At 34.1% G+C, this 24923-nt stretch overlaps 1 protein-coding gene across 2 annotated transcripts in view; it reads left to right on the top strand.

The window, feature by feature from the left end:
- Positions 1-22615, top strand: part of LOC149780915 (GPI-anchor transamidase component PIGU-like) — a 59111-nt gene extending 36496 nt beyond the window's left edge. For both annotated transcript variants that reach the window (XM_089938012.1, XM_089938011.1), the window contains exons 8-12: positions 1050-1207; positions 6846-6989; positions 9089-9213; positions 14130-14272; positions 17978-22615. In XM_089938012.1, coding sequence (XP_089794138.1) covers positions 1050-1207; positions 6846-6989; positions 9089-9213; positions 14130-14272; positions 17978-18091 — 684 coding nt within the window. In that variant the 3' untranslated portion in view covers positions 18092-22615. The remainder of the gene's footprint in view (positions 1-1049; positions 1208-6845; positions 6990-9088; positions 9214-14129; positions 14273-17977) is intronic.
- Positions 22616-24923: the final 2308 nt, after the last annotated feature.

Below are 24923 nucleotides of genomic sequence, written 5' to 3'. Positions count from 1 at the left end.
CAGAAATTTTAAAAGGCTTGTACAAGAGAAATTCAAAAATGGATGCACAAGGTATCGACACTAAAAGCTATGCCTTTGCAGTCTTTTTTCTTGATGGACTTAAACATGACTTAATAGAGGAGAAAACTGTAGGAAGCAAACTTCAGAAAGAAATTACTTTCAATCTGTAATATTTATTTTTGTTTGATACAGATGTGAAGTATTCCAATTATGATGTATTGTGTAACAAACTAATCAGGAGCTTGTTTGCAGTAGGTCTTGACTTGAAAGCAAGTGTATATGGTTAGTTTTGGGGCTTCCTGCAGATATCAGTGTCTTATAGGATATCACTATAAGTTTGTGCAAGAATTAATCTTTTCAGTTGAAGAATGGACATATATATCATAATTATTTTTTTTAAAGGGAAGCACACCATAATGTTACATGGATAAAACTTTTGCTATGTTTGCTGTTAACATTTTTCACAGTGATAAAGGATATAGCCCACTGTATGTTGTATTTTTTTTTTAAGAAAGCATACCTTATCTTATGATGCTAAGTGACCAAATAATGTCTACATTCCTTTGTGTAACTAAACCTTTGATGGGGACATTTCTGCAAAGTCTTTTATGAAGTAACTTTATCACAAGAATTATATATCTAAATTTTTTGTGCCATTTTTAGAATTGTAATAGTCATTTAAGTCATTAGTAAAGAAATCCACCTCGAAAGCTGTACCATTTATGCTGGCAGATGTTGAGACATTGGAATAATTTTCCTGCTACCAGAGTCATGGAGATAGTCATCAATGTTACTTTGTTAAGATTGTGTATTTTAAGTTTTAGCAAGTCAGAATCGGTGTTTAAAATCATAGTACAGTTTGCAGGTTAGATAGCAAGCTTGGTGATCATAAAACTCATAGCCAATCAGAAATAACCTTTCAAAGGTAATGTAATTTGTGATTGGTTGAGGCAAAGTTTCAAGATTTTGATAAATCTTAGGTCACTTCTGTCAATTTGTTGTATTGCATTTTAAATCTGATTTAGTCTAATTCATTGTGGATATTTCAGGTAAGAAATCCCAAAAGGTTGACCAATCTGTCCGCTGATGCAGTCAACAGTTATGTTCAAACCACTGTGCTGGGTTTATTGGCGGTTACTGGTCTTCTAGTTATATCCTACCTTCTTGAGGGATCTACCAAGTTCCTATACTCCACATATGGTTTTATGTAAGTAATGGAAATGGCTAAAATGGTTAAATATTTAGCAAGGAATCTTAATCGGTTAAATACATTATTCACAGTTAATGATATCATGTAATCATATATTCCTTATCGCAAGCTATGGGCAAAAATCTATAGGGCTTTTCTTTCACTAAGGGCTACCTGTGATAAAATTTCCTCTTTTCTAATGAATATGCATGAAACTGCTCTGCCAGTTGTTGCCTGAGTGAAATTGTCTTGGAAAGTTTGCCCAAAAGGACCTTTCTTTCTCTTTTAATGAGCCAGTCTTCCAAACAGTCACCTACCAATAACATACATGCTGGCCATTATGCTTTTGGTAAAATCATTACATTTTTTTCTTCACCAAATTACATCTTATGCTAGACTGTATGTGGATTAAAAAATAAAACTAATGCAATCAGAAGTTGTTTTTGTCATTTTTATTATCTTTTTAATTTCACTTATATAAGTTTGAGAATATTCTTAAAAAGGTGTCAGCTGTGTAAGAATAGCTTAAGAGTACTTTTCTTATTTGCTATTTATAACAACTGTTTGTGACCCATTTCTCAGAAAACAAACGGGTTTTGTCATATGTGAACTTTTGCCTCACAGATTTATTTTATTGATAAGTTAAGCTAGCTAGTTAGTTAACCAGTCTGTACTTTTTAAAAAAATGGCACCAGAGTTTTAGTGAAATGCTTTACTGTGTGAGTTTTGGATGTTATATCATGGAAAATGTTAGAGCAGATGGATCTTTTCATACTTTAAAACATCTCAGATCAAAATAAAAAGGACAAATCAACACCGCTTTACAAACCTTAAAAGAAGAATATGAGAATAATGTATTACAGCACTCTGAGCATCTGACTATAATCATTACCATATTCCAGATCATGGTCATTCCGCAAATGTTACACATGTTAAAGTGAGTGCTTAATATAAAATAATTTTTCAGTATATTTTATGTTTTTATTCTGATTTGTATCCATATGGATTTTGCCCTTTGTAACAAGAATTTTGACCAGCTGCAGAACCAGGTTAGTCATAACAATGTATCTTATTCATACTTGCAGTAAATTGTAATTCTGTCATGTAGAGATGCCATAATTTTTGAAAACGTCTTCCTGATACCTGATGATCCGAACGATCGGTTTCACAGGTACCTGATCAAAGGGAAATTGTATTAAATGTGAACTTAACTGCTTTGTTTTAGGTTCACACATGCCAACCCCAAGAGAAGTATAAGCATAATTACTAATATAACTGGCTAAAAAGCATAATCTGAGCATAAAAAGAGCAGTCTATATATTACATGCTATAATTACAGAAAACTATGTGTTACAAATTGGTGAAATCCATGTGGATTAGTAGTTAGTACAAGAGTATAGACACAAAAGAAATTGATAAATTATGTATGCATAACACTCACTTTAACTATTGTCCATGTCTACAATACTTTTTGCTAAAAGTCGTCAAGTCCACAAATGATGACTGTTGTATTACATCACTGTCAAATTCTTGTTTCAGAATTTTTAAAGTGCTATTGATTTGTTCTTTTCTGGTGCAGCATATTTGTCAGTTTCACAAAATTCCTCTCTAACATTTTTCAGTCACATCCATCAGTCACATTGATGAAACTTGTGTTTTGCAATATCTGATGGCATTTATTTTCAGTTTAGACTGGTACACTATGTATGTGGTATCAAAATGCAATAAATTTGTGACACATATTGTTTCACATTCAAGAAACCCATCTGTTGGTACTGTTTGATATACAGTAAAACCTGTCTTGAAAGACCACTGCTATGTGAGACCAACTGCATTGAAAGACCATATTCTCAATGCACAGATTTATTGATTGTATAGTGGTATGAGCTTTTATGGGAGACCACCTGTTTTGAGAGACCATACTTTTTGGGCAGAAGGGGTGGTCTTTCTAGAGAGACAGAAAATAAGGAACTTAGATGATTTAACCAGGAACACAAGGGCTTGTATTGTTATTGCCAATTTAATGATCAGTCATATATGTACTATAATAAAAACAAAAATAAGTTGTAAATAGGTGCAGTATGTCATTTACCTTTGGCCATTGAGAGGGCAAGTATTCCATTCAGTGACTTGCACTTGCTTATTAAGCGGGTGCAGTCATGGTAATGTCGATTGGAAACTTGGTAAAATGGTCTGGCATTCGTTAAAGATCTGATAGTAAGCCAAACTGGACAGGCATACAAAGTTGAATGCCTAAGCTAAGCATCGATACCAAAGAAACGCAAAATCTAGCTTGAAATATCAGCATTGATTCTTAAATTGGTCATGCAAGAAAGAAGTGTCCTCTCATGTATTATTATATAGTACATGTATAACAAGTAATTTATAGGCAATGATATGAGCCCCCTGTGATGATGAATAAATGCATACATGACAGAAGCTTCAAACTCTAATCCTTATTCTATATCTCAATCTGAACTTGGAAACTTTTTTTGTTAAAGAGGTATCGGTTGTCCATTTTATAACCAGAGTAATTGTCAACAGGGGGGTACCCACATAACAGGTTACCAGTTCTCATCTTTACTGGCACGTAATATATTGGTTAAAATTTTTACTCCCAGATTGTGCTTTTTTGCTGCCTATATATTTACTCTAAACTCTAACTTTTATGCTATCACCATGTGCAGTTTTATGCAATATATGTACTGTCCCTTTATAATTCCTTTTCATCATTTTTCATTAACATACAACATTTATATCCCCCGTTGATCGGGAAGCTTTATTTTGCACCGTTACCATCTTACCATTTTAATTTCAACTATTTGTTTTTTATATCGCTGGTCGATATGAGACTTTTTATAATTTTTAAAAGATTATACATACAACATTTTGTTTGGCGCTAAATAGCCTAACGGTGCTGATGTGCAGTTAAAAATAAAATCATTCAGTCATTTTGCTGCCTATAATATCAATAATTATACCTATGCCTCTCTGACAGGGGTTGGTATGTATGCAATAAATAAAAAGGGGCACATTCATAGCTAAGTAAGATCTTGTTTCAGTATGTTGTGGATGACATTTCTGTTTATGATTAGTCATGAGGAAATCATGTCAGAGCAGACACAGATGAAAAAGAAGGCATAGCAGATTTTCACTTATGGCTTGCAATGATGTGAAATACTTAGAATTTACTTTTTTGTCATGGGATACCTGTTTTCTTGGATTTCATGTTTGCTATAGATCATAAAAGTAAAAACTCAGTGAACAGTTTTGATCCCTTGCCGAACATGAATGTAAAGACCCAGTAAACATTTAAGATTGCTTACAGACCATGAATGTAAAGACCCAGTGAACAGTTAGATACCATACAGACCATGAATGAAAAAAGACCCAGTGAACAGTTAGATACCATACAGACCATGAATGAAAAAAGACCCAGTGAACAGTTAGATACCATACAGACCATGAATGTAAAGACCCAGTGAACAGTTAGATACCATACAGACCATGAATGTAAAGACCCAGTGAACAGTTAGATACCATACAGACCATGAACGAAAAAAGACACAGTGAACAGTTAGATACCATACAGACCATGAATGAAAAAAGACCCAGTGAACAGTTAGATACCATACAGACCATGAATGAAAAAAGACCCAGTGAACAGTTAGATACCATACAGACCATGAATGTAAAGACCCAGTGAACAGTTAGATACCATACAGACCATGAATGTAAAGACCCAGTGAACAGTTAGATACCATACAGACCATGAACGAAAAAAGACACAGTGAACAGTTAGATACCATACAGACCATGAATGAAAAAAGACCCAGTGAACAGTTAGATACCATACAGACCATGAATGAAAAAAGACCCAGTGAACAGTTAGATACCATACAGACCATGAATGTAAAGACCCAGTGAACAGTTAGATACCATACAGACCATGAATGAAAAAAGACCCAGTGAACAGTTAGATACCATACAGACCATGAATGAAAAAAGACACAGTGAACAGTTAGATACCATACAGACCATGAATGAAAAAAGACCCAGTGAACAGTTAGATACCATACAGACCATGAATGAAAAAAGACCCAGTGAACAGTTTAGATCCCTTACAAACCACAATTGTAAAGACCCAGTGGACAGCTGAGTTCCCTTACAGACCACAAATGTAACCTTCTGCTTCCATTTGCTAGTGATGGTGGCAAGTTATTTCACACACTTTTTTCAGACAGTAAAATTGCAAAGAATTACTTGTGTGCTAGAACAATAACAGTGGCTATGTTGATGAGCTGGCAATGGACAGAATGCTCTCCTGGGATACTGATATACAGTGGATTCAGAGGTCAAAGTTGAAATATTCATGTGGAGACTTTTTTTTAACAATCATCTGAATTATTTTAAGTTAGGACTTATTTCTTATTTCAGTGCAGTACAAAAATCTCATAGAATTCAGATCATCAGTGAAAGATGGTATATTGGAATCAATAATGATTTTAAAAAAACAAGGTGCATAGAAGGCTCTTCTAAACAGCCTTTGTCTGATGACTTACTTTGAAGGTCCAAGAATGCATCACATGCATGTTTGACATTAAATATTTAACTAAGTTATTGTCCCACTTTACTGATGGTTGTAGATGTTGTAAATAGTTAAATATGCGTTAAAGTTTTAAAAAAAGTATTTGTTCCTGAAAATCAGTAATTTTTTCATAAACAGTAAGTATTTTTATACTCTGGGGTTGGCAGCTATGAATATATGTTGATTCTCAAAGTTGGGGTTGTGCTTATTTAATACACAAACTTTTAAAACAAAAACCTAACAGTCAAGAATGGACTAATTTTGTGAGAATTATGATATGCATATTAATGTAATGAGTGACTTCTTATTAAAATTCCTATTAAAACTATGCCTGTAAAATGCCCCATCTCTAACTGACCTTCTCATACCAGATGTCAATTTCAGTCTTATTTTGCAAGTAAAATGTCTCAGCTCTAACCAAACTTCTCTCACTGAGTGTAAATTTCACTGTAAAATGTCCCATCTCTAACCAACCTTCTCTTACCAGGTATAAATTTCACTCTTGTTAAAGCTATACCTGTAAAATGTCCCATCTCTAACTGACCTTCTCTTACCAGATGTCAATATCAGTCTTATTTTGCCTGTAAAATGTCACATCTCTAACCAACCTTCTCTCACCAGGTGTAAATTTCACTTGGCTCCACTTAGCAGTTGATTGTGTTTGACCAATATGTGGATTATCATCATATTCCTAAAGAACTTATTGCAGGTGGTAATATCATTGGTCATAAATTAATAAAATCTGCTACCCAACAGCACAGTGTAGCTCAGACCTGATTTCACCTGTAAATCCAGAAGATTTCACTGTGTAGTTGGGTGTATTTCTGTAGATGCTACATAGTCATGAGTAGAAAATGGTCAATACACTTTGTACTATCCTTGCTTAAAACATTGTTACACTCAAGTATGCTCGGAGCAGAATGCAACAAATTTGAAGTAAGTGTACTACCATTGATTAGTTCTTTTATGTATTCAGCCTTCACTTGCAACTCAAAATAAGAAATGGAGGAATTTATACAAACCATTTAGAGATCCCATTTTGTAAAATTTCTCATGTTCCTCTTTCAGGCTCAGTGTTCCAGATCTTACACCCAACCTAGGTGTGTTCTGGTATTTTTTCACTGAAATGTTTGAACACTTTAGGACCTTCTTCATCTGTGTGTTCCAGATCCATGCCTTTATCTATGTGGTACCACTGTCTATCAGGTTAAGGTAGGATCCATAAGCTTAATCTCTAGATTCATTTAATTTCAGGCTGTTGTTCATATGATGGTAATTTCCATATTAATAATTACTGTCTATACTCACTTATAAGTCAAGTCAAACTGCAAACAACAAAGATCCTGATCTGCCATAGCATAATCTTTCTGCAGATGAGGGTCTTTTTTTGTTGTTCTACTGATTACTCCTTACAAACAGCACAGATCCAGATCAACTGGCACATATGCAATGGCAGTTATGGATCTGTACAGTTTGCAGTTGGACTCATAAACGAGTATACAGTATACATTCTATATTGTAATAGATTACTTATGCAGGTTAACTCTTTATTGTTTATGTGTGAATGAAAGTAGGAATTAAATGTGTGGACAATGCATTTCATGTGAGGTTTAAATTTTAATTACTAATCAAGGTAATTGAATGAACTTGGCTTCTAACTGTGTTTTACAGGCTGCCACCATAGGATTATTACAAAGTCTGATTTCACACAGTAAAATCTGGTTTTAGGGTTGAACAATACCATTAGCCTCAGAAGCAGATTTAAAAAAGGCAAAAAAAATTAATACCTGGTTTTTATCAACTCATTATAGTACCTCTTCTTTGATATCATTAAATTAAAATGCTTCTTTTTTTTGAATTTTTTATTTTTTGCCCTGTCACAGAGTCCTGCAGTTGTTGCTAAGATACCATTAGTTGCAATATAGTTTTTGCATGATATTTTGGAATTGAAACTTGTTTTTATGAAAACCTTGTTAGCATGATTAAGTAGAACTCAGAAGGTAGATAAATTAAATTTGGCAAATATATTTGTAGATGTAGATGACCTTTTATGTTTTAGGCCATTATTGTTATTGTCAGTCTTTTTATCTTTTAAACCACTTGGGTGGCCTATTGGTTAGAGTGTCTACCTTGGATGTGGGAGGTCACAGGTTCGAACCCCAGCTGAACCATACCAGATACCTATAAAATTGGTACTAGTAGATGCCTTGCATGGCGCTCAGCATTAAGAGGTTAGTGTTAGGACTGGTTGGCCTGGTGTCAGGATATTGTGACTGGTTGGGGGCATCATGCTACATGTTTGCAGCTATAAAATGCTGCCTCACTGCAGACATCATAGTGATATGACTGAACAATTGTTGAAGCTACATTAGAAATCCAAAACATGCACACACACATTTCGTATTTTAAAACTTTTGGACTTTTTTCTTGTGAGAAAACCTTCTTACAATGATTAAGTAAAAACAGCTTTGGGGAGAAAAAGAAATTGATATGTATATATGTAGATGACCTGTTTAGATTGTCATGCCATCATAGCAATTTTTCATTTTTCTAAAATTTATTTACCTTTATGTGTTGAATATTTTGGTATATAGTGGGGTCATTGATGCTTTACCAACACAAATCTACTCACATCAGTTGTTTAACAGAGCCTAGAACTTGTTTTCTAGTACTGTCAATAATGCAGTTTTTGATAAAAGGCACCATTGCAGTCCAAAAGTCAATATAAGAAAAGTTTCAAAAAATATTACAACCTAGAAGTGGATGTCTTTGCATATATATTTTAAAATTGAATGGTAGTTAAGGTGAAATTGAAATTACATTTCCATAAAATGTTACCAGAAAATGACGAAAATTAAACATGACCTAGGCCTTCTTAATGTAAAGCCTAGTAAAGATTTTATTTCAGTTAAATTTATGGAGTAGAAATTACAATTTGTGATGGACAGGATGAGACGTGATGTAATATTATATGCATCTCTTTAGATATAATGGAGGCATCAAAATCAAAATTTATGGGAAATTTTAATTGATTAAAATTGTTCTTATGGTCTTAATGTCTTCAAGTACTGTTGATGTGTAAATAAATAAATGTTTCTATGTTTATTTAATTATGTGAAGAACAGAAAAGTATATTGAATCACAAGGGACCTGGACAGTGCATCTGTTATACACTTACTTAGTACCTCTGTGGTCCTGAGTTCTTACAATGGTTCCAGTTCATCCTGTATACCCCTGCATGAACTTGAACCAGTGTAAAAACTCTGACTCTTAAATGATGAAATAATTTTTAATATCTGCTTTCCTTGCAGAGACCACCCGGTCTTTCTGATGTACATTCTGGTCGTTTTGATGAGTATTTTCAAGTCATATCCAAGCTATGCAGATGTTGCCCTCATGACCTCTCTGTTACCACTTTGGAAACATATTTTTAGCTGTAAGTATCTGTAACCAGTATCAAAGCAAATTTGTCCAATTCTAAACATATACAGTCATTTCAGTGTTTGATAGAAGTAGTTGTTGTTTTGGGTTTAATTCCATTTTTTCAGCACATTATAGGCTATACATGGCAGCCAGCCTATTTGGTGGAGAAAGAACCTGGGAAAATACTGGGAAGAATGTCAACCCTACAGGAAGCTACTGGCAAGCTTTCTCACATACCCACACTGGCCGAGCCTGAGACTCAAACCCATGTGGAACTATTTAAGAAGTAAAATGTTTTTTTTATTATTCAGTAAAAGTAATATAACAACTTTTGTTCTCAATAATCTAAACATTTTGGTAAACAACATCGAAAATGTACAGTTTTAAAAAAATAGAAAGCTTTGACATTTGGATATATGCTTTTTTTTTAAAGATGCTTTCTTTCTCTATAAATTTTTTTATTGAAATATGTCTATTGGTCACATAAACTGCATTGTGCTGATAAATTTTGGTTGGTCCAAATGAATCATGGGAAACAAATTGGGTCTTTAATCATCATTCGAACTTAATTTGAAGAGCAACGATAGAGCTCGTCTTGAAATTTAAAAACAGACATGAATTTCAGTGAGTCCAACTTGTTTCCATTGCCTTGCAGGATGAAGCTCATGTTGATTTTGTTCATTATGGACTATTATGTTATTGAACAAGTCCTGGACAGCTAAATAAATATATGCAGATAATAACTAAATTGCATTTATACCTTCAATAACACAGACTTAACATTATTTTGAGGTCCACCCATTTGGGAAAGTTTGGACAGTCATTGATGCAAGATGAGATACCATTTCTCCTTCAAATACGTTCCCCGATCACATTAACATTAGGATATAAGCCTGCTACCTCTCGAATCCAGCCCTACTAAAAGACGAAAATTCGTCTTTTCTGTCTATCTCATATAGACCAAAGGGCAATAACTCTTGCCCCTTACCTCCCCTTGCCACTGCCTGGTGTCACTAGTTTTTAAGCTTCACTTGTACTGATAACACGTACATTATACCTCCAAACAATCCAAGCCATCTTAGCATTAAATTGGACCATCCGAAGTTAAATTTGGATTTATTGCATTGGACAATCATTCTTCTACAGGTTGTATACATTATTTTAACAGTTTTTTTCAAAATTGAGTGACTGTCACCCTTACGGATTTCGTTTACTGAAGACCATGTTACACACGCTATCGCAGAACTCGTGTTGTCAATTAAGAGTTAACGTGACACTGACTAATTTCGCTTACTCCGTTAGTAACAGTTGTGGTATTAGCGAATTAATAACATGCTGAATTGATAATTCGAGGAGAAACAGTTGGCCCCAATTACTATCAAAGGCTACCGCTCCATGATATCAGACACATTCCTCCATCATGGTAGATGTGATATTGGGCATAACAAAGATCTATCAGATCTTTTAGCCAATTTTGATTTCAATCGACCAAAATCCCTCACCCTGTTTCCAAAATGGAATCTGTCCTGGGTTTTAACATGGCTCAATTCAGACAAATTTGAACCTTTAGCCCAAACTTCGTTAAAGCTGCTATCATTCAAAACATGTTTCTTGATAGCCTTAACTTCAGCATGCAGGGTGAGCGAGTTACATGCCCTTTCCAGTGACCCGAACTTTCTTCAGTTCAGATCAGATGGTTCAGTGGTCCTCCTGATGCAACCAGGCTTTGTAGCCAAAAATAGGTTACCATCCATTGGCAATCAAAGAATCATCATTCGCTCGCTCTCTTCCATAGATAAGTCAAGAGCAGCAGCCATGCAAGATCCTGTTCGTGCACTCAAGCACTATTTAAAATGCACAGAGGCGTGTCGGGACACACGTAAGCGCCTCTTTCTTCCGGTCAAAGCTGGTAAACGGGATATCACCCCTCAAGCCCTTGCTTCATGGCTGAAGTGGGTTATACGCTCAGCGTACTCTGAGGTCTCACAAGATCAGTGTCGCCTCATGAAGATTACAGCTCATGAGATAAGAGCAATCTCGGTGAGCCTGGCATTTGAACGCAAAGTTTCGATCCGAGATATAATAGAAGCTGTTGGCTGGCATGCAGAGTCAACATTCTCCAGTTTTTATCTCAGAGATTTGGCTTCGCAGAGGCAAACCTTGAATCTGGTATGTCCGGTGTCGGCAGCCCAGATGACCACCAGACACATTTAAAACAATCAGTACAGCCTATCAGCTTCACTGGATTCGCCACTGAAATTTGGTAGGTAAGAAGATTTCAATAACTATCTTCTTAACCGTATATAGGGGTCACATATCATGGGACCCTAGGCTGTGTTGCTGATGAAATTAGGAGAACGGGTTATCGTTTAAATGGGGAATCCAGCCATCATTCCCTAGAAGGTACCTGGGGTGGAGGTAGGATGCTCAGCATTCCCTCCTCCTATTACTTATTCTCCTAACTTTAATGTGATCAGGGAACGTATTTGAAGGAGAAAGCAAATTTTTAGTAAATTGTGTTTCTCCGAGAATACTTACCCGATCATATTACTTAAAAACCCTCCCAACCACCCCGCTATGCGAGCATCCTCATATAATATATATCGCTCAGCTTAAAAAACTAGTGACACCTGGCGGTGGCAAGGGGAGGTAAGGGGCAAGAGTTATTGCCCTTTGGTCTATATGAGATAGACAGAAAAGACGAATTTTCGTCTTTTAGTAGAGCTGGATTCAAGAGGTAGCAGGCTTATATCCTAACGTTAATGTGATCGGGTAAGTATTCTCGGAGAAACATAATTTACTAAAAATTTGCTTTCTTTGATAAATAGTGCATCTTAAAATGATTATCAATACTTAATTAATATTTGATACCAAACTATAAAATGAAAATCAGTTATTGGAATTCAACTAATTTCTCAAAGAAATATATCGTAGTACAGTGGAACCCTGCTATAACGTGGTAATTGGGGTCCTAAAAACTGGATCGCGTTAATATCGGGGTCATGTTAATGCGGGTTGTTACATGTATTCATGTCTAAAGTATATGATGAATAGAGTATCAACACCGTTTACTCTCATGCCATTGTGGCATGCAGTTCAGCCATAATGCATGTAATTCCATTGAAAAATTGCACACAGATTTACAATATTCAATAATTTTGTTCCAGATCATTGTGTCTGAATTCAACGTCTAATATACAGCATGAACAGAGTATTAATATCATTTACATGCCGTCTGACATCGTACCATCGGGGCTTGCAATTAATCCATAATACGTGTAATTCCATTGCAAAAATTGCATACATATTTAAACTATTCAATAATTTTGTCACACATCGTTATGTGTCTGAATTCAATGGGAAAAATTAACAGCAAAATTAGGTTAAGAAAGATGAAGCATGTGTATGGTTCATTACGTTCCAGGGTCTATGAACGGTGTCTGTACAAATATCATACTGATTAAATTTTTTCATATGCGTTTCCATGTACATTTATCCATTGCAAATTTCCAATAATTAATGCTTGTATGCCTATTCATTTGAACGACTACAGCAAGAATAGTTAACAATCAGCACATGCTTTCAGCATGCATATAAAAACTTCAGATTTTGTGAATATTGAAAGAAACGTGTGAAAACTACTATACTAATCATTGCACAAAGTGCAGAGTGTTTGTGAACTTGCTTCCCCATAACGGTAAAAAGGCCAGTTAACATGTTGGCTACTTTCATTTTTTGATGTTTATTAAATTGTGAGACTCTTTTATCAACTATCACATTGTCTGCTGCTTGGTTGTGTATGCAGTTAAAGAAGAAACACATGTTGGCTATTGTTTGAGCAACGATTGTATACAGAATTAATTGAAGACAATCACAAAGACGACTTACTGGCTTTACTGATGGATCAGTAATAAGTAACATTTCCGATAATGTTTATTTTGGCATAACACTTCAAGAACCTGGCGAAATTGTTAAATATCAAATGCTATGCCACGATCATATTATATTACAATTCATATGCTAACTCTTCCTCAAAATGATAATAAACGTTTTACACACTATTTCTTGTACTTAAAAAAATAATTCCCGGTACGAGAAAAATGCACGTACATGTATTTAAAATTTCAGGATCCACACCACGAGCGTATTATATTCGAATTCATAAGCGATCTCTTCCCCAAAATGATAATAAATTTTTTATACACTGTTTCATGTACTTGGACCAAAAAATATTTTTTCACGTGCAAATGAATATATGAAATTTAGGGAGCCACACCACAACCACGTTATATCCGAATTTGCATTGTTGCAGGGCGCATTATAGCAGGGTCGCACTGTACTGTTAGACGACCAGAACTGCAAACATGCCAACCCTTGCAGTTTGACATTAAACTTACTGAAATGACCCTTAAATTGTGGAATAATTGGAAAATTACAAAAATAAGATCATTGCGATTAAATCTGGGTATTGGCTTGTCTGTGTTTGTTGTATATCCATATTTCATATTAGATTCAGTGGAATTTTTCAGGGAACCAGTCTAACTTTATAGAAGTACCTCATATGCTTTAAAATGTGCATATTTATTTATGCAAAATGCCTGCATTATCATGCTTTTGGTTATGTAGCATTTTCTAAAACTTTTTTATAATGATTAAAAACATGTTGCAGATGAAAGAGACAATAAGCCTGCAAAAAAGTGTCAACAGTCATTACATAAATGTAAAAAGGAATATTCAGTTTCTTTGGGGGTAAAAAGCAGGAAAGGCAAAAATTATGTTTATTGGACATCATGTGTTTATTTATGTATGTCCTGTGGCAGAGAGATTATAAAATTTATTGAGTTATAAATATTTTCTCTGTTAGAGTGTTTTAATGTAAAATTATGAAACACAGATTTTAGAAGACTTGCATATATCTTTGTTTTTCAGATATGAGAAACAAGTTCATTGTTACCAACATGTTTGTATGCTGCACTGTGTTTGGTCCTATCTTGTATCATCTTTGGATTTACGCTGGTAGTGCTAATGCAAACTTCTATTTTTCAATATCTCTTGCCTTTTCCTCGGCAGAGGTAAGATCTATTAATTTTTCTATTTTCTTGTATGATAGATATGTGATAATTTTACTCAAGTAGCTACATAACTACATGTCAGTTGATTGCATTATACATGTCAGTTGACACTGGATTTCAAATGACTATAACTACATGTCATTTGACACCTTATTTCAAATGATCACATAACTGCATGTCGGTTACACTGGATTTCATATGACTGCATAACTACATATCAGTTGACACTGCATTTCAAATAAAGGAAACTTTTATTTGAATAAAAAATAAGTTGTTAATTGTTATCTGTTTTTTTTTTAATTAATCTGAGATTATTTGTTCATACAAGTTCTTGCTTCTATTTCAGATATTAATTATAACTTATGTCTGAAGGGATTTCTTTTTTTGACAGCTAATTTTCAGCCATTTTCACAAGTCTGAATTTAAAATAATGATAATAATAATGAGGACTTTGTATAGCGCCTAATCTTTAGAAGCTTAAAGTGCTTCACAACATTAGACAACACCTATAAGATAAAAAACATATAATAATATTATTACAAAAACAAACACCATGAAATTAGAAAAACATTAAAAAATAAAAAACATGCTGAGAATATTTCAGGTAGGAAACATTATTAGGTCTTTAAGTTTGTTCTTGCAGTCAAAATAAGTGAGTATCTTGCTGGTGTGTTCACATGGGTGAGGTTGGATAGGTATGTTGGACTAGAGTCCGACAGTGAAACATAGCCCAGAGAACAAATTTTGTGTTTGATTCTGGATCGAATGGATAGCCAGTGTAGGGTACAGAGCAGTGGGGAGGTGTGCTCTGATTGTGGTACTCTTAAGTATGGTCCTAGCAGCTGTGTTTTGAACTTTTTGAAGTTTCTGGAGTAGATATTGAGATGAACCAGACAGAATTGAGATACAATAGTCCAGTCTTGAAAGTACAGATAAACACACAAGTGTTTTAGTGACATATTGGTGCAATGTGAGAGTACTGTCCAGAGTAACACCTAGGTTTCATACTGATTGTGTGAATTTAATGTTGATGTTGCTGATATTTATTGTTTGAGGTAAAGGATGTGAATGAGAAAGTCTTTTTGTTGTGATCAGAATGGCCTCAGTTTTATCATCATTCATCTGCAGCTTGTTCCATGTCATCCATGATTTCACATCAGAAATCCACCTCTCTACACCTTGGATGGTAGCATCAACTTCAGTTGGGTGGCTAGATTTGTATATTTGGGTGTCATCAGCATACAATTGGTGAGACACTGGATGATGAGCTATGACACTTCAGAGGGACTGAGTGTACAGAATGAAGAGAACAGGTCCAAGAACAGACCCCTGTGGAACACCACAATATAGATCAACTGGGCTGGAGTGTATTCCATTTGCAGATACAATTTGTGTCCTGTTGACCAAGTAGGACTTGAACCACAGTAAGGCTATATCATGAATGCCAAATACATGCTGGAGATAGTGAAGTAATATATCATGGTCTATTGTGTCAAATGCTGCCGACAAATCAAGGAGGGTGAGGACTGTAATCTTTCCGCTATCCAACGCAGAGAGAATGTCATTAACTACTTACAGAAGAGTAGTTTCAGTACTGTGGCAAGGGCGATATGCAGATTGTACATTGCTAAAAAGACTGTTTGAATTTAGATAAGATACAAGCTGGGATAGAACAACCTTTTCTAAGATTTTTTATATGAATGGGAGATTTGAAACTGGGCGGTAGTTCTTTAAATCGTTATGGTCTAGTGTTGGTTTCTTCAGCAGAGGCTTTACAATGGTAGTTTTGAAAAATGATGGGAATTCGCCTGATGAGAGAGAGGTATTAATAACATCAGTTAGTGAAGGTAATACTGGATCTAAGCACTCAAGCAGCAGTGATGTTGGAATGGGATCAAGTTCACATGACTTTGGTGCACTCTTCATCAGGATTGTATGTACGAAATCCATAGAGACAGGTTCAGATGCTGCTAATGATTATCGCTCAAATTCTGTATCCCAACTGTATGGTGACGACAAGTCAGTTGAGATTGTGGTGTCAAGCTTATCTCTAATGGTTTGTATTTTGTCACGGAAGAAATTTGCAAACATGTCCAGAAGGTCAACTGGAGAGAAGGTAGTTGGAAGTGGTGTTGATTTGTTCCTTGACATTAGCTTGTTAGTAATCTCGAAGAGCTCTTTGCAGCTGGAACTTTCCATGATCTTAGTAGTGTAGTGGGCTGATTTCACTGCATGGACTATATTTGTGACATTCTTCTTAGTGACTTCATAGATTTGCTTATGAATAGTGAGTCTGGTGGAAAGCCAAAGCCTCTCAGCTTTACGGCGGTCTCTTTTAGCAGTGCGAAGCTGGTCCCTAACACTGCTATACCATGGAGAACACGTTTGAATTGATACTCTGCACTTGGTAGCTGGGGCATGTTTGTCAAGCAATGAACGCAGACAGTTATCGAGTTGTTCTGCGGTAGGAGGTAAGCAAATTGTTAGGTTAGCTTGGATGTCATGCATTAGTTTGGTTCTATTTATCATACGGAGGTTTCTCTTAGTAGCAGATAAAGGTGTAGGGTTAGGGACTAATACATCAGGATGGCATATAATGCAGAGGTGATCTGATGCAAGTTCATGGGATACCAGTTAGGACCGTAGAATGTTATCATCAGGTCTATGAAGAATCCAGTCTAAAATGTGACCATGTTTATGGGTGGGTTGGTTAACTGACTGTTTGAGGTTGAAAACATTAATGGAATCTAAGAGTTTTGATGTATTTGAGTTTCTGGGACAGTCAAAGTGAAAGTTGAAATCTCCAAGAATAATCAGGTTGCCACCTATCAAATTTCCATAGTCCAGGAGATTCGGAAACTGCTCCAAAAAGAGAGAGTCAGCCAGCTTGTTTTTTCTACTAGGAGGAGGGCGGGATAGGCAGAAAAAATGGACTGACCTTTGCTCCAGTGTGAGTGTGGTTTGGACTAGTTCAAACGATGTGTGGTCGAAATTGAATGTTGTGGTGTAGTTAAGACGTTTTATCATGGAGTTCTTTGTGATGACAGCAATACCATCTCTGCGAGAATTACGGGGGAACGACTTGATGGAGTAGCCAGTGGGTGTTAGATCCACACACTTGGGCTCATCACCTGATGTTTTTAGCCATGTTTCTGTCAGGAAAAATATGTCATCATTTTGGTCGTTGATAAAATTAACTATTTCTGTGCACTTTTCCGGTGGTCCTACTGACTGGGCATTGAATAATGCAATGCGCAGAGGTATTTCTTGGATAGTTGACACAAAGGTTGATGAATTAATAGGGATTTGAATTTGAATGAACATGGGATATATTCTTCAAGCTGTACTCAGTCAACATGCAGTACAGAAAGAGAGCTAAAGGATATTTCTGACTTACTTAGTCCCAAAAAAGTACAGTGCGTAACAGAGCCTTTGGAATACATATTAATTAGGAATTTGGTCAGTTAAATTAAACATTTTGTTTCCAAGAATTGAAAAGTCTTTACTATATTTTTTTCTATTTACAAGAAATTGAACAAATATCAGTTCAATAAATATGTGTATAAAAATATATTTTATTACTCATGTTGGCAAATTATAACCCAGATGTGTATTTTTCATATCATATTGTAATGTCTTCCAAGAAATTGTGAAAGAATCAAGCAACATTTATATTCATTAAAGAACACTTTCTCATCTTTTCAGGTTTTCTTAGCAACAGATCTTCTGTTTGCTTACCTGAGAAGGGAGTTTGACCTGAAGCATGGAATAGAACAGAAGTTTGAAAATGGAAAAACTGCTCAAGTTACATTAGAATAGTGTCATGAACTGTTGTTTTGACTTCTTTTTTTTTATGGTTCAGATATTGACAGAAGTATTTTTGGTACATAGTAACTTCAGAAACTAAGTATTAATAGAAATTCTGATCAATTAGGAATTAATGACCAAGCTTTTGCCTTCATATATGGTTATATTGTGCAAATATGGAATCTATGGGGTATTAAGGTCACAGCATATATAGATATTTGATTTTTGTTCATCCCCCCCATTTTTGGAATAATGCAAGCCTTATGTTATCATTCATTGGCATCAGTTCAATGCTAAAGCATTTTATGATCACATAACTCTGAAAATTACTCAGGAAAAGGTTAGATGCCATTTTAGCTGAACCCTTGTTGAATGTAAGAAATGGTGCTGATTTGAAAGGTTCTAGATTTAAATAAATATAGGAAAGGAGGGCACTTAATTTAAATAATGTAGGTAGTTGGGATTGGCCTAGTTAGTTATATCATGCTGAGGAAATGGGAGCTAACTAGAGAGCTAACCCTGGCTCACCTGTTCAAGTACTTAACTCAAAACTCCTGGATTATAAGTCAGGTGCTCTGTCAAATTAGGTGACATGGTTCATTAGGTGATTGTTATAATCAAGACCTTCATTAATTTTTGTGTGCTTAAGTAATAAGAATTTTATGATTGGAGTCTTCATAAAATGCTTTCTGTACTACCCCACTTACCAGCTTTGAACTAATTTAAATATGAAACAACTCAAGTAATTCATTCAACATTTAATAGAAGGAGTTACAATACAAAATTTAAATTCTCTTAAGGTATATTTAGTGATAATTTTATCACATTTTGCTGTTATATGTTTGATGAAATCTGTGTTTATTACATTTCTCTATCACATTAGAAGGTTGCATTTTAATAAGAGTTGAAGTTTTACATACATTTTTGTGCTCTTGCTGTATATGTACTATTCACTTTCTGTTGTTTTTTTTGTTTCACATGATTTTTTCATTTATTACTTTGGTCTGTAACTGGATCACAAGTAGGTGAAGTTTTCCATCATAGGACTGAAATTCCTTCCTTGGAATGTCCACACAGGTCAAACCTCCAGATTGTGCAAATCCATTGTTTTTTGGGGTGGGGGTGGGTGGGTAAGGGGTTAAAGTGGTTGGAAAGTGTTTAGTAGGAAAAAAAGTAAATGCTTAGGGATAGTAAATTTAAAGTTATGATTTACTGTTAAGCAAGCAAACAGAAGTTTACATGTGGTATTCAATTCACTCATGGCACCTGAGATGTGCTTTGCTGAATTGCAAAGTTCATACTTCACTCCATGATTCAGTGCCCTCTAATAACTCAGTCATTATATTCCACTGCTATTCAATTCCTACATTTGCATCAAAGAAATGATAGCAGATAGAGGGTGCTGAATTATTTGAGTGAGACACCTCGACCAATTCTATGCCTCCATGTATATCATTCAACCAATGTTTTTTTTTAATCCTGCTCCCTTTGCTTCATAGAAAGATTTTTTTAAAAAAAATTGTTGCGTTATCTTGGCTTGGTAGTTGTCAGTCAGGATGATTGGAATTAATCCCATGCTAAATTCGTAGAAAATAACTATTTTTTTCCTCTTCTTTCTAATGCAATACAGTTACAAATGGATAAATTCCTTTTTCCTGAGTTGAAATTTGAAAGCATAACTGTCTACTTCTCCCAAATGCTGGTCCTGTATTGAGGAAAATGCGTTGTCTATTTCAGTAGCCTTATACAATGATTCATGCGGACCAACTTTAATGGTGACAACAGGAGAATGACTTTATGTAAAAGACAGTCAACATACAAAATTAGTGCATGCTAACAGATTTAAGAATGAGAAAATATTATTTGTTGACTAAGAGAATGAGAATGAAATTGTTTAATATCAGTCATTTAGAATAAGCAATTATACTCGAGGATTTATTCAACCATCTAAATGATTTATAGAACTATTGTCTTGTTTGTGTTATATTCAGTTTTGGATCAAGTATATATATATATATATATATATATATATATATATATATATATATATATATATAAGTCTATTCTAATTTATAATGTATCAAACATTTCTATATGAATTTTATGTTTAGCTCCTAAATTTTCACAATTACAGAATAATAATGGAAATCTTGTTTTGAGATAAAGGAAGAACTTTTTATTCAAAGTTTATGATGATAAATTTATGTATTTATGATTATGGGAAAATATGCATAATATAAAAGAATCAGAACTGTAGATTTTTCAGATACAATTTTCATGCAAAAATATAGTGTCAAAATTACTCCTTTATTAGCTTCCTTTGACCTTCAGCCTATTTTTCAGTATTGAGTTTTTTTTGCAACTTTTAGCAATGAATAAGTGAAGGAAGGAAGATAGACAGAGAGAGAGAGAGAAAGAAAGAGAGAATATTTGCTATTTGAATTTTGAAATCCTTGGTACGATGCAACGATTTCAGAACATATTTCAGTGTTCATTGACAGGAATCTGAGGAAATAAAATAAGAAACTTATATCCAGTGAAAATCAAAGTAATCAAGAAGGAAGTTAAATTAAGAGGTTGGAGATAAAAAGAGGCTAAAATACAACCATAGCTTTTGATACTGTGGATTTATCTTCATGAGTATCATTTTTCATGTTTTGTATATAGAATGACTTTTGTTGTGAGTACATTAATACTTTGGATGATTTCAACCCAAGGAATGATGCCCATCTTTGGTAGCAAATACTGTATTTGTTACTTGTAATAACAACAAAAGTTATGATCTTGTTAAATTTAGTATCAAAATATAAACTGACTGGACTTTATAGTCAATTTTTTTGTTTGTTGGCGGGGTGGGGCATAAGTCAAGGAAGGCAACTCAAGTTAAGCTAAATGATTATTTCACAAAAATTCCTCAGAATGTATATCAGATGTATATGAATTCTCTAGTGACATCAGAAGAAAGGAAATTTGGAAAAATGATTATTACAGCAGTAGCATATAGTATCATAAATAGTACTGTCTCAGGGTTGCATTCTTTCATGCGATCTCCTGCAAATTTGTATAATTTGAGCTCTCTGAAGATCAGTATTCTCAAATCTTTAATTGTATGTGTCTTTAAGTTGCAGTTTTTTTAGAAATATGATGCCTTTCATAGGGTGTTAATTCATGGTTTGAAGAAGACTCAGAATCCATGAGGATTGAGCAGTCACAACAAAAGTATTTTAGCATGATGCCAAGAACTTTACATTATGCATCTCATGTTCAAATGTTTGCATTAATGACAAGTTGAATGCAGTGCATGACAGTCTTGTAAATGCATCTTGTTTTCAACTTCTTTATAGATCACCATGAAACTTTGTATATTACGGTCATCATCTGCAGATTTTTGACAAATTACTTTGGTCTCATTTTCTTGGTTAGAATATTGCCAGCAGCTTGCTTTGCTGATTGTTATGGATCATTGTGAAACTTTGTATGTAAATATGTGCTTATTAGCATATCTTCATTCTCCAGCAGTTTTGCAAGAGCTATTACTCTTTTTGATGTAAGATTTGACAGAATTTTGTGAATGCAACTACTCTTGCAGAATGTAGTGGATTGCTATGAATTTTACCTAGCAATGGCTGTAACTGGAACTTTGGTACAATTTTATTCTATGCCTGAAATTTGTAAATGGATTTATTTCTGTCCATTATATACATAACAGGTTTGATGCTTTTTTTCTGCAGAACCCTTGTTTCAGCTACCCTAGACTCTTCTACACACAATCTCAGTCTCTCCATCAGTTTGTCATTGTTAGTTGGAATTCCTGAAAATGTCAGGAATAAGAAGAGATTACTCCTTTGCCTAGAAGAGCCTTAATGAAAAATTTCCTACTTTCTGCAAAATGTTTCTTTTCAGTTTGATTTATTGCTTAATAATGCATTTCTGACAATGTTTCTGTAAAGAAATTTTGTCTGTTGCATCATTTATATGTTCTATATGCACATATATATACATTTCAACATACTTTTTTTCTAGTACTGCAATAGTTCCTGTGTTTTAGTGCATAATCAAATGTCTAATTAAGGTAGTAACTTGGATAGTTGCACAATAGAAGCAGATTGACTTTGAAAAATTCATTCTTTCAGTTGCAAAATGTTGTTCATTCCATTTAGTTAGGGCCACCTATGGTCCTTGAAGATTTCCTATGAAAACTTCTGGTAAATACCTCATATCATTTATTCAGAAAGTATGGGAACCCTGTTCTTTGGTCTACTGCTGCAGAATAAAACTCATTTTAAATGTCAAAAATAACAACTTGCATCTATGCCAGTAACTTTAAACTTGTTAACACTTCAGTTGTCATGGTTATTTTGTTATAAAAGATGACTATTTGTAAAGACTGAGGTTTAAGAAACATCAGGCAAAATTTGTTTTCATGACTTTCTCATACATGTGTCAGATACCAGTATTTTGTATCAGGATGTCTTCATGTTTTCTAATGACTTATCCAAATAAAGATTTTTTGTATTAAATCCTGTTTTTCCTCTGGTTATGACTCCAGTTCTTCATTTTTCAAGTTACAGTATAAAATTCACTTTGCTACAGTGTTTTCAGCCAATGTTTTATGTAAATTACTCCCATTCTGTACATCTTACTGAAGTTTATGAGTAGTCTTTTTTCTAAATGGAGAATATAGTGTTAGGAACATCTGTGTTGGATATGTTCTAAACATTTCCTTTTCTTTTTTGAGGGAATAACAGGGGTCTCAAGATCTCTTGTCATGCGTATGAAGGGAAATTTAAAGAATGCTATTTCAGGAACGTATAATAATTGATTATCACATAGCACACTTTACCTATAGTGTGTGCAGTTTAATATATTTATACTACATGCTAACATATCACTTTATGGTCCAAATGAGCCCATGAAATTCTTGCGCAGTATTCTCTTTACTGATTGGATGAGATCGTGGGAAAATGTCATTACCACGCCTACTGGAACTTTTTTTGTTTTTACTATTACTACTAACATCAACAGCAATTAAAAGTAAGGAAATTGGTCAAGGGACTTGTTTCATAATATGCATTTTGGACCAGTTACTGCTCTTGATATCGATTGCTAAAAATCATAACAAGGCTATCACTGCTGGGTGAACATTCTTTATATTACTTTGGAAGTGTAGATCGGCATTGAAAATTCTGAATAGTATCATGACATCATGTACATGTACTTATTGTGTTGATAAACATGAATAATAATTATAATAATAATAATAATGATAATATTGTATTAAAAAATCGACAAGCAAATGAAAAATTTATCTTTGAGAATTTTAACTTATATTTTGCACTAAACCAATTTAAGCAAGTTTTTTTTTAAAGTTTACTAATATTTGTCAAATCAGTTTTAAGTATGTGTAGTATAACTAAACTGTAACTAAAATCAGTGGAAAAACAATCACTATCCTTGCAGATTCAGAAGACAGTAGCCTGTCCCCACCTTTTCTCCCATTAGACTGGTACCAATTTTACTCTAGTGAAATCTACTAGTCTCTAATATGCAAAAGTTAGTTTCAAACCCTGAAAATGTCTACACAAACCCATTTTCACAATCCTGGATCTAAGTCTGACAATTATCTAAATAATTTTCATTAAAATAACATTCTGTTGTTTTGATATTTTAATTTAAAATGACATTCTAAGCTTTGGTATTTTGATTAAAATAACAGTATTCTGGGGTTTGATACTTTAACTAAAATATCATTATTCTATAATTTTGGTATTTAATTTTAAAAGAAAAACATTTTCTATAGTTTATGCATTTTAATTTTAAATGACATCATTCTTTAGTTTTTGAATTTTATTTTAAATAATATTATTCCATAGTTTTGTTATTTTATTTTAAATAACATTATTATATAATTTTATTAATTTATTTTTCATCAGTGCAATCATTTTTCACATACACAAATAAGGTCTCTGTTCCTTGAAACTTTAATCTCAATGACATGCCTTTCAGCGAAAAATTCAAATGCAATGTCTTTTTTTCTCCAGTTATGTTCCTTTCATCACTGTTTTTGTTTTCTCTACTAAACAGTCATAAATAGTCATTAATCTGATGGAAATTCATTGCTGAAATTTTAAAAAAAATCTCCACTGAGCATTTTGAGAGAGCAGTAACACATTATGAAATGTTGGATGTCAACATCACACTTAGACCTATTATTTTAACTCTGATGCATCCTTTTTTCTGCAAATGAGGACGTAGGTTAGTGATACCAGCATAGCCATTGTAATTGAAACTTTCATTGTTCATATTTAAGATTTCTTTTAATTGTTTGACAGTTAAACACTGTAAATCCTCCAGGCTATAATTGATAATACACCTCAAGTTCTGACATTTTGATCTTTTGTATATCTCCTAGCAGTGAGCACCTCATTTTGGAATTGCAAGATTTTGTGAGATAACCAGAGACCACTATTTTCAGGTATTGTGAAACTGGTCCTTGACAGCATGCATTTGGCAAGGGGTGGGGGGAATACCTATAACATGGAATCCACCCTATATACAAGAGTGGTTTAAATGTCAACTTGTAGGAGTAAACTCACCACTGATCACAGAAGAATGTGGACATTAACCAGTCTTCACACTGGAAAAATGCTATCCAACCTCAGCATGTTACACCATAAAATAGCTCTTATCATGTGATGCTGTTCTGAATGTCTAATACAGTAAACTGTTCCAGATTGAATGATGGAAATATCTGGTCACAAATACATTACTGTAAATCTGGAATATCTGCATCCATAATCATCCCTTCACATACCCAACAACTTGAATGCTTAGAAGTGAAACT

The sequence above is a fragment of the Sinohyriopsis cumingii genome, chromosome 16, assembly GCF_028554795.1.
Source record: "Sinohyriopsis cumingii isolate HCF-2022 chromosome 16, ASM2855479v2, whole genome shotgun sequence".
NCBI lineage: Eukaryota > Metazoa > Mollusca > Bivalvia > Unionida > Unionidae > Sinohyriopsis > Sinohyriopsis cumingii.
The sequence above is the reverse complement of the archived record's forward strand: the minus strand, read 5'-3'. Positions and strand labels throughout refer to the sequence as shown.